Here is an 11,751-nt window from a genome sequence, read left to right as displayed (position 1 = left end):
CAAAAAAGGTAGGAGGGAAGGGAGCCAGAGAAACACATCGCGAATCACAACATCAAAGGGAGTTTAATAAGATGAAGGCAGTGTCGAGAATCTCCACTGATGAAGGATGAGATGAAGCCACTGGATTGATGATCTCTGAGACTGAGGCGTATGTTGAGACTAGAAGCCAAACTACAGTAGTTATACAAAGGTGTGCATTGTGTTCTAGCCCAGGGTCTCAGCTTTCTCATTTTTAAAATGAAGGGATCCCCTAGATAAACCCATCTAGCATCTAAGAAGTTGCAGCAGACATTGTCAATGAAGGAGAGAATAAGTGAATCAAACTATATGTATTTCTTGCCAGTTCTATATGTAGGGAGGAGTGGTTAGAATCGAAGCTGTACTTCAAGATGGCTTGCTGTGAGAGGTTGACTATCAGTAATAGGTTATCTAAGGGGAGAGTACTATCAAAAAATGAATTTTCAAGACAACAAAGGCCTCTTTTGAATTGTCACTTTTATCCTGTAATGCTACAAAGTAACAAGATACAGGAGACCCTTGGCACTTAATTTTCTGACACTGATTTTTTTTTTTTTTTTTTTTGAGGCAGAGTCTTGCTCTGTCACCCAGGCTGGAGTGCAGTGGCACAACCTTGGCTCACTGCAACCTCCACCTCCTGGTTAAAGCTATTCTCCTGCCTCAGACTCCCAAGCAGCTGGGATTACAGGCGTGTGTCACCACACCTGGCTAATTTTTGTATTTTTTTTTTTAGTAGCGATGGGGTTTCACCATGTTAGCCATGCTGGTGGTCTTGAATTCCTGACCTCAAGTGATCTGCTCACCTCAGTCTCCCAAAGTGCTGGGATTACAGGCATGAGACACCATGCCCGGTCCTGACACTGATTTTCCTTCTGACTTTTTGGGAATGGATGTGACAGCAATTCTGCTAAGTATAGATTTCTTAATGCTTTGACAATATTTATTAGGTCACAATATTGGTAACACAGGAATTCAAAAGGTGCAAGAAACAAGAGACACTGGCGATGCAGCATTGTTTTTGGTAATTGCTTATACATTGCCAAAGGTTTTTCAACAAATTCAACCTACTGTTATGTTACTTAAGTAGATGGTTTAAGGCAGTGGTCCCCAACCTTTTTGCACCAGGGACCGGTTTTGTGGAAGACCACCTTTCCACAGACAGGGCGGGGTGGGGTGGAGCGTAATTTCAAGATGAAACTGTTCCACCTCAGATCATCAGGCCTTAGGTGCTCATAAGGACCACGGAACCTAGATCCCTCACGTGCACAATTCACACCAGGGTTCACACTCCTATGAGAATCTCACGCTGTGGCTGATCTGACAGGAGGTGGAGCTCAGGTGGCAATTCTGGCTCGCCAGCCCTTCACCTTCTGCTTTGCCACCCAGTTCCTAACAGGCCACGGACCAGTACCAGTCCACAGCTCGGGGGTTGGGGACCCCTGGCTTAAGGAATACAGGGCTGGTAAAATAATTGTTGAGCCTCAAGTCCAGATTTTCAATACATATGGTGAGGCATACTGAAAGACTGATGTCAAGTACGAGGCAAGTTGACAGATTTTAAGAATTACGGGTGCATTTATATCTCAATACAAAATTATCACTATATTATGGATATATAATATACCCATTTTAGGGTCTTCTCAGTTTTTTTTTCTTTTAGGAGTTTACTTATACATTTATTATGTTATTTATGATTATATGTTTATAAGGTATATATGGTATTTATTAAAATCACTTATGTTCTGGGATGTTTATATTAACAAAGATCTATGAGGAGGATTTTCTCAGTGAAGAGGACTTGATTTACAAAACTGAATTCTAGAATTTTCTGGCAGTCAATCTAATTGCAAACGGCTTTATCTGATATCTATCTCAAAGCAGACCTCATTCATCAGGGAAGCTGATGGCATGCTGGATAAATTCTCTAATTCAAACAGAAGGACTCAGCTGTCTTTTCTAAGTATGACACATGAGCAAGGGGCAAATCAAAGTAGGAAAAAAATCATTTTAACATCCAGAATTCATCACAGTATTTAAACAATTAGAATTTTACTTTATTTCAGAATAAGTTTACAGTTGAAAAATGATTTACTAAAGCCACATTATTCATACAGACAAAACTTTCATAGCAAAACCTTGGTACATGAGCATTAATAATTCGAATACTATATGGATATAGAAGATATTTAAAAAATGAAAACGATGTATTCCAAAGGCTGTAATAGGCACGCTATATATGCTTGTACTGGGCCCGCCAAGCATTATACTGTAATTCATTAAATGTGATCCAAGAAATTGCAGATTTTTCAGCACTATGTACTGAAAAGATAAAAAGGAATATAATAGCTACTCTTATGCTAAAGAAGCTTCTACTATCAAGACTACAAAATAGGAGCAGCAAGCCAAACCAACAGATAATGCCTTAGGTTTTCGGAGAAATAATACATGTATGGCTTTTTCATGTTCATTTTTGAGGCTGGTTAGCAAGTCTGGCAGATGGAAAAGAGGAAATTAGTCTATAATAAAACATTAAAGACATAATTTACAAGGCATCTGATATTTAACATGTTCAAACTTGGAAAATAATAACTGAGCTTGATTTTAGAGCAAAGTTGCGAGGTATTACGTAGCAAAAAAAATGACTTCTTCTGATTAATGTTTTGGCATAAGAATCTCTTATGCAGAAGAAAAGTAAGTTTTCAAATGACATGGTGGAAAAATATGTAAGATGAATAACTAGAATTTACTTTCAGTTTTCAGTAACTACAGAGAATATAGGTCTTCTAAGGACCAAGAAACTGAATTTGGTCCTTAATATAAACTCTTAGGTCTTTTAAAAGCGTGGGTTGAAATATGTACTCATGCTGACAGTATCCACGCTGATAAAGGTGAACATGTGGTAACAATAAGAAAAAACGTGTACATTTTTCAGGGCATACTACTACTTCTACATTATATTGAAATTGCCTAAAAGGTAAAAATGTACATCTTAGATTCTCAAAGGTTTTATTTTTTAACTAGCAATGAAATATAAGTGTAAAAGTGAATCATGCAGTCTTTTTATCTATCAGTTACTGTGTTCATGATATGAGGGGAACAGAATTCTTTTTTTTTTTTCCCTTTAAATCCATAATGTTCACAAGTCATCATGTGGAACTAAAATCACACACAAAGGCAAATCATGAGGAAACGTTAAATATTTCAAAATGCCCATGAGGCGTGCCAGAAACAGTGCTGTGTCTACAGCACAGAATTGTTGGAGGCCAAAGCTAAAGCAGTAGGTGCTACTGCAACTTCTAGCTCTTTACTGCTGCTTTTTTGTTTGTTTGATAGGGGGGGATTCATGTGAGGGAGTTCGGTCTCTCGGGAAGTTAGGCCATAATTTCTGCAGGTTCAGTGATTAACTTGGATCCATCCCATGCTGTCTTGAACTGTTCAGGAACGGGAAATTCTCTCTGGAAATAGGCAAGAAGAACAAAGTTATTTAAACTACAACGAAGTTATTTAAACGAAGGCTTCCTTTTGCAAACAGATGGGGAGGCTGATTTTTGCCACATGATAGGCAAAGAAATTTGATCGAATTGCAAGCTGCGTCATGGGGAGGTCTTTGTCACGTGGAGACTTGCATATGTCACGTGTCAGTTCTGTGACTTCAAGTCAGTATCATCATTAAAGCTAAAAGCATCATTTAGAACGAACCAGGCATCCTTCTAAGCACTGGACAAAGATGAACTCGGCAGATCTCCTATAATAACCCTATGAGCTAGGAGTTCTTGGGGATGCCATCTGCAGGAAACAGAAGCCTGAAAGATTAAGCAACTGGCCCTAAAAGATGTGGCCAGTAACAGCACAGCCAGAATTCAAATCTGGGCTCTATTTTACCCACTACTCTCCACTAAACTTCAACATGCACATGAATCAACTGGGATCTTATGAAAATGCAGATTCTGGCTGGGCACAGTGGCTCACGCCTGTAATCTCATAACTCTGGGAGGCCAAGGCGGGTGGATCACCTGAGGTCAGAAATTCAAGACCAGCCTGGCCAACATGGTGAAACCCTATCTCTACTAAAAAAAATACAAAAAATTAGCCAGGAGTGGTGGCATGCGCCTATAGTCCCAGCTACTCGGGAGGCTGAGGCAGGAGAATCGCTTGAACCCGGGAGGCAGAGGTTGCAGTGAGCCGAGATCATGCCACTGGACTCCAGTCTGGGCAACAAGAGCAAAAACTCCGTCTCCAAATAAATAAATAAAAATAAATAATAATAATAATACTAAAATGCAGATTCTGACCCAGGATCTTATTAAAATGCAGATTCTCCCTGGCTGGGCTTGGTGACTCATGCCTGTAATCCCAGCACTTTGGGAGGCCGAGGTGGGCGGATCACCTGAGGTTGGGAGTTCAAGACCAGCCTGACCAACATGGAGAAACCCTGTCTCTACTAAAAATACAAAATTAGCCAGGCGTGGTAGTGCATGCCTATAATCCCAGCTACTCGGGAGGCTGAGGCAGGAGAATCGCTTGAACTCAGGAAGCAGAGGTTGCAGTGAGCCGAGATCACGCCACAGCACTCCAGCCTGGGCAACGAGAGCAAAACTCTGTCTCGGAAAAAAAAAAAAAAAATGCAGATTCTGATTCAGGATCTTATGAAAATGCAGATTCTAATTCAGTAGGTCTGGGGAATGGAATGAGAAACTGCATTTCCAACAAGCTCCCAGGTGATGCCAATGCTGCTGGTTCCAATCACATGGAGTGGAAAGGTTTTATCCCAGAGGTAGCTCTCTACTCTTTGATAAATTGTAAAAATGAGCTTAGGGTTATATACACATTTGTTGCCCTTCACCAAGGCACTCTACTTTTCCCATTGGAAAATACACATACAAACACATACACACAAAGAATAATAGAGAATAGTAAAAATAAAAGTAGTCTGAGTCAACACTCCTTTCCCAGACAGTGATTCTTAGTGATTCTCCAGTCATTTCAGAAGAGGAGAGAAGACCTCCTCCAAGGCAAGGAAGAAGGACAGAAGACCTTCAGAAGAAGATAAAAAACCTCTCCAAGGCAAGGAGGCCTTGGACCTGGCTTCTGGGCCTCTTCGGACTTCCAGTCCATGCAGTGCTTGTTGAAACCTCATGTGTCTGATAAGTGATGCCCATGCTTGCAAGCCGTGGTGTTTTCACGGAACACACATGGGTACTTATCTTCCTAGATGTAGGATCCAACTGTTTCTTTGGGATGAAGTCATTCATTCATTCAAAAGGAAAGGCCTGGGCCAGGCATGGTGGCTGACACCTGTAATCCCAGCACTTTGCGAGGCTGATGCCAGCAGATCATCTGAGCCCAGAAGTACAGGACCAGCCTGGGCCACATAGCGAGACCCCACTGTATAAGGACAAGCCTTACACAGTGTAGTGCTGCTGATGAGCCACTCTGATTTGGCATCTCTTTTGGCAGAGTTGCAGAGGATTCCTAGGCGTGGGGATGGTAATCCCACCCTCTCCTTTGTCTCTGCCTGTCCTCAGGGATACTGTTTCTACAAAACATACAAAAATTAGCAGGGTGTGGTGGCACATGCCTGTAGTCCCAGCTACTTGAGAGGCTGAGGCAGGAAGATCGATTGAGCCCAGGGAGGTCAAGGCTGCAGTGAGCCATGATCGCACCACTGCACTCCAGTCTGGCCAACAGGGCAAGACCCTGTCTCGAAAAAACAAACAAACAAACGAATAAATAAAATAAAGGCAAAGCCCTTGCTATAATGAGTGATGTATTCTTCTTGAGTAAAATCTGCAATGGAAAAATCTTGAAGTAAAGAACCCACAATCTGAATAACGTGTGTGTGTTTGTGTAGCCAATATTCCTTCTGGGGCTCTTCTGGATGGGTAGACGAGGTTTGGTGTTTGTTCTCAAGAACCAGGCCAAGCAGAGAATGTGCCAGATGAAGGCACCTCTTTGATAGTAATTGCACTACAGCTGCCCCAAATCTGTTCCTGGCAGTGAGGGGTTAGTAATATGCTAACGGATCTTCTCTGGAGACCAACTTCTTTCAAGACGAAACATCCCCGCCATTCATTCCTACACCACAATGCCCATGGCAGGTCCTCTGTGTTGTTCCCTACCAGCTTCAACCGAGAACACATGAAGAGGGCCACAAGGTAATTGACCTATAAGAGGCAAGATCTTGTTTTTTTTTTTTTTTTTTTGAGACGGAGTCTCGCTCTGTCGCCCAGGCTGGAGTGCAGCGGCATGATCTCGGCTCACTGCAACCTCCGCCTCCCAGATTCAAGTGACTCTCCTGCCTCAGCCTCTCGAGGAGCTGGGACTACAGGTGCCCACCACCACATCCAGCTAATTTTTTGCATTTTTAGTAGAGACGGGGTTTCACTGTGTTAGCCAGGATGGTCTTGATCTCCTGAGCTTGTGATCTGCCCGCCTCGGCCTCCCAAAGTGCTGGGATTACAGGCATGAGCCACCGTGCCCGGCCAAGACCTTGGTTTTTAGCATGAATGCTCAGGTTTTGACTTACACTCATCCTTTAGGCCGGTGGATCTTAATGCTGGCTCCCCACTGGAACTGCCTGGGAAGCTTTAACAATTACAGGTGCCTGGGTCCCATGCCCACAGATTCCAGCTTCATTAGTCTGCAGTGTTCATCCAAACCCCACTGCTTTCTTAGCAGATCCAGACCCACGCAGCTGAGCCTTCTGCTTAAACAGCTGTAAAGCCCAGGGCTCCCTCCAATTTTTGGCTCTGCTACTCTGAAGCTGTTGGCATCAGCTCTCCAGGAATTTTTTTAGGTGGAGAACCCAAGAGAGGACTCTTCTCTATCTCAGGGTTAGACTGTCCATACACACTTACTAGTGAAGCATGGCCTGAGGCTTGCAGAGTTTTGTTTTTTAAACTGAAATGATGAATTCTGGCCTGTAATGTATGACACGTGGCTGAGCAGAGCTGAAGAAGTTACTGTCAGGTGTGGAAGGGAGAATGTGTCAGCAGTCACGCTGTCTGCCGAAGGAGATTAGCCTGTGTGTCGATTGCTGCGTAGGCCCTGGCGACTGACCCCTCAGGCTGAGGGAGCGCCTCTTCCAGATGTTTGCCTTTGCTAAGTTACGTTTTCTCCCGTCCTTCTCTGGTTCACTGGCTCCCTGCACTGGCAGACTTAGAGGGAATTTTGTGTTTTTGGTTTGTTTGTTTTTTGTTTTTTGTTTTTTTTTTGAGACTGAGTCTCGCTGTGTCGCCCAGGTTGGAGTGCAATGGCGCAATGTTGGCTCACTGTAACTTCTGCCTCTTGGGTTCAAGCGATTCTCCTGCCTCAGCCTCCCAAGTAGCTGGGATTCACATGGCTAATTTTTGTATTTTTAGTTGAGATGGGTTTTTGCCGTGTTGGCCAGGCTGGTCTCAAACTCCTGACCTCGTGATCTGCCCCACTCAGCCTCCTGAAGTGCTGGGACTATGGGGTGAGCCACCATGCTCGGCCTTCTCTATTGATCTCCCCACTTCCAAGTAGCAACTAGCAGATCCATCACACTTCATGAGCCAGGAAATGCACTTATTTATTCATACTCCCTTTTCAAAGTGTGAGAATATGCATATGCTTCTTTGAGAAGATGCTTTGTTGAGGAGAGAAAGCTGAGAAAATAAATAGTGGCCAAGTCTCTTAGACTAGTGTTTCTCAGAAGGGCCATTGGATGGACTTAATGGATATGCTTGTTAAAAATCAGATTCCTGGGCCTCACTCCAGGCCCCCTGAATCCAACCTCAGGTGGAGGATCGGGGGACTGGCATTTTCATAAAACTTCCCGATTCTTACACTTAACCTCTCACTGAAGCATAGCTGCACAAATAGCCCTACTTATTGTCTTTTCTCTGTCCTCACATTTTTTCTCCGAGGTATTTGTCCTTCTTTCCTTTTACCTCCACCAGAGCAAAGGAAAATATTTAGTCCTACATAATACGAACTCAGATGCACGCTGTGCTATTTGATAAACACCGGTCCATTAAATGAATTATTAGTACACTACCTTGAGAATCGGAAATCCAGGAGTGAGTACAGTCAAGAAGCTAATAGGCAGGAAGAGATGCGGAAGACAGCTCCCTGAATTCCTCTCCCGCCTGTGAATTATGCTACAAATAAAGCTTGCAGGTTGGTGGTTGATTACTCAATCTCTAAGAATGTTAATAATGAAGGCTCCAGAAAAATTCTTGACAGCCGTTTGAAAGGTACTTACATAATCACCATCCTGAGGGATAAGTATGTTCATTTCAGATGACTTGGCGCTCACGATCTCACAGTCTAATGCATCTTCACTGAGGTATATGTGGCAACCTTCTGTCTTATTAATGGAAATTGTTGGCACTCTCCCCATTACCTGAAATAGGAAAAAATATCTGGGACCAAAGCAAAGCAGCAGAAATCACAATGCCCTTGAATAAATACAATCTCTTGGCTTTAGCTTGGGTTTAACCAAGCATTAGGATTTACTGGGTCAGAGCTGGGGAGGTGGGTTAATGGCAAAGCCTTCAGGCAGAATAGGATAGGTGTCATTCGGGGACAGAATGAAAAGACCACACAAGGGGATTCTCAAACCTCAGGGTCTCTTTCCTGAGACAAAATTAAGGGATTAATTTGGGAACAGCGGCTAGATGTTCAGAAAAAGCCTCACAACCATGTTAGTGGATTTGAAACATGTATTTGATTTCATGATAAAGGAAACAAGATGTATTCACATTCATTTGCTTGAAATTTTACTTTTGACAAATCTCTACGAAACTAGGATTAAAACAAGTTCTAAAGTTGTCACTTACAAGTAAAACTATTCTTGAGTAAAAACTGAGTAGATTTTTTCCTGAACTTAAATAAGAAACACTACCATTCTTTCCACATAAGTCCTTTGCCAGATAAAAATCTCAGTGGCTGAATTTGAGGCTTACATGAGATGAATGTCTAGGTATTTTGAAATGTATTCATTTCAGGAGCCAAAACTGGGGGCTTGGCTCAGGATACTCATTATATAGATAAATAGGATCATACAAAAGAGGAGGGGATTATTTGTATTGTTTATAAATATCGAAGTGCTATAAAAGTTCTGATCGGTTTTAAATTTCTCTTCCAACAATCCGTTTTCAGACATCCCCCCAAAATCTCCATAAGGGCAGACTGTTCCCCCAAAGACCGTATTACAACTCTTTAATTTTCCTTCTTGTCATGGTAATTAAAGCGATAAAGACATCTCTTCTTTCACAGTGGAGAAAAGGCTGGATTGCAAACCAGGAGCAACTCCTGTTGATGGTGCAAGTGATGTAAAGAATTCCTTGTGGGGAGTCTGGCCAGGTCACTCTACTTCTCTGGTTCCTCCTCTCTCTTCATAGAAACTGAACACCAAGTTGGAATTGAACCCCAGTGGAAAAATAAAATAGGCAGGGGTAGTTCAAGGACAGGTACACATAGGGCTCTATCACAAATAATAACGCGGCACCTATATCTGTATTTCAAGAATGTGTCTGCAGTCATGTTTTGGTGATTTCTAGATGTCCTTTCTAAATTTTGTGTTTATTTTTATTTTTTTGAGACAGAGTTTTGCTCTGTCACTCAGGCTAGAGTGCAATGGCGCCATCTCGGCTCACTGCAACCTCCACCTCTGGGGTTCAAGCGATTCTTCTGCCTCAGCCTCCCAAGGATCTGGGATTACAGGTGTGCACCACCATGCCCGGCTGATTTTTTGTATTTTTTCGCCCTGGACTCCCAAAGGGCTGGGATTACAGGCATGAGCCACTGGGCCTGGCCAGATTTTGGATTTTTTGACTAGGGATGCTCTATGTGTACTGGAATTTTAAGAATGCTTCTGGTATGTCAGAATTTAATTTCCACAGCATTTTGGGCAGTACTGCATTTGGGTATGTAATAAACATGTCTTTCTTCCCTGGTGGACTGTGAACACGTTGAGAGCAGAGATTGTTTCTTATCAGGAGAGCCGGGCCAAAGAATAGCTCCTCTGCTAAGCGATGGGTGACGTGCATTTAATACATGTTTCTGCATTAATATTGTTTTCCATGAATTTCTTTCTCCATACAATTTTAAACATTTCCATTGATTATCTTAGGTCTTTTCTCTCCCCCATAATTTGTACTATCATCTTAGGATAGTTTGCCAAAAATAGGAATGCTGGGCCAAATCATATGAACTTTCATCCATTCCCCTTCCCCACCCTTTTCAATATTTTAGTATTATTGAAGTGAAATCTGCAAACATAAAATTCACCCACTTAATTTAATTTAATTTAATTTAATTTAATTCTCTTTTATTTTTTTGAGATGGAGTCTTGCTCTGTCACCCAGGCTGGAGTGCAGTGGTGCGATCTCAGCTCACTGCAACCTCCACTTCCTGGGTTCAAGTGATTCTCCTGCCTCAGCCTCCCGAGTAGCTGGGATTACAGTTGTGTGCCACCACGCCCAGCTAATTTTTGTATTTTTATTAGAGACGGGGTTTCACAGTGTCAGCTAGGCTGGTCTCGAACTCCTGAGCTCAGGTGATCCACCCACCTCGGTCTCCCAAAGGAGGGATTACAGGTGTGAGCCACCACATCTGACCAAATTCACCCACTTTAAGTGTACAATCCAATGATATTTAATAAATTTACAAAGCTGTGCAATCATCACTACAATCCAGTTTGAGAACATTTCTATTAGCCCCCAAATATCCCTAATGCCCATTTATAGTCAATCCCCATCCCCACCCCCAGGTAACTGTTCATCTACCTTCTGGTTCCATTGTGATCAAACCCTTTTAAAACAATGTATTAAGTGTTTTAAATAGGTCGTGATATTCACTTGGTTTGAACATTCAAAAATTCAAAAAACATTCAGTAAAATGTCTTTCTCTTGTCTCTGAGCCACATGGCCAAGTTTCCAGTCCCCCATGGTTTATCCTTTCAGAGGGTATTTTTATAACGCATGTCTGTATCCTTAAAAATTATGATATATTTCAAACATAGAAACATATAGAAATTATATAACACATACATAAGTACATATATGTCCAACCACCAAATAGCTTTATAGACTATTACATTTTGGCTTATTAGCTTTTTTTTTTGGATTAAAATCTGGCAATATAGTTGAAGCCTCCAGTCTGTACCATCCAACACCTCATTCACCTTCTTCCTTCCCTCCCTAGATGTAACTCCTGTTCTGAATTTTCTGTTTGTCATTCACCAGGTCTGTCCATCACGTGAGTTGCCTGGGACGGCCACCTGGAGCTCTCATAAGCATATTTAATATGAGTTTTGCATGTTTTAAATTTTTTAATAAATGGATACATTATACATAGCCTGCAATTCTATAATTTGCCTTTATTGCTCAATGTTGTTTTTGAGATTTACCTATTTTTATACATGTAACTGTAGTTCATTTTTTTCTTTTTAGATGGAGTCTTGCTTTTGTCGCCCAGGCTGGAATGCAATGGCGCAATTTTGGCTCACTGCAACCTCCACCTGCTGGGTTCAACTGATTCTCCTGCCTCAGCCTCCAGAGTAGCTGGGATTACAGGTGACCGCCACCACGCCCAGTTAATTTTTGTATTGTTAGTAGAGACGGGGTTTCACCATGTTGGCCACGCTAGTCTCGAGCGCCTGACCTCAGGTGATCCACTCGCTTCAGCCTCCCAAAGTGCTGGGATTACCGGTGTGAGCCACTGTGCCTGGCCGGTTCAGTTTAGCTGCTATACTAGTTAAACTAC

At 42.3% G+C, this 11,751-nt stretch overlaps 1 protein-coding gene across 2 annotated transcripts in view; it reads right to left on the bottom strand.

Annotated features, from left to right (window-relative positions):
• Positions 1-2,038: 2,038 nt before the first annotated feature.
• CAP2 (cyclase associated actin cytoskeleton regulatory protein 2) overlaps positions 2,039-11,751 on the bottom strand; it is a 167,164-nt gene continuing 157,451 nt past the window's right edge. The window contains exons 12-13 of one of the 2 annotated variants that reach the window (XM_021937023.2): positions 8,246-8,386; positions 2,039-3,473 (exon numbers count right to left, since the gene is read on the bottom strand). In XM_021937023.2, the coding sequence (XP_021792715.1) occupies positions 3,390-3,473; positions 8,246-8,386 (225 nt within the window). In that variant the 3' untranslated portion in view covers positions 2,039-3,389. The remainder of the gene's footprint in view (positions 3,474-8,245; positions 8,387-11,751) is intronic. The other variant, XM_021937024.2, reaches the window with a different exon arrangement.

Source organism: Papio anubis, chromosome 6 (assembly GCF_008728515.1).
Source record: "Papio anubis isolate 15944 chromosome 6, Panubis1.0, whole genome shotgun sequence".
Taxonomy (NCBI): Eukaryota; Metazoa; Chordata; class Mammalia; order Primates; family Cercopithecidae; genus Papio; species Papio anubis.
This window is presented reverse-complemented; position numbering and strand designations above follow the sequence as displayed.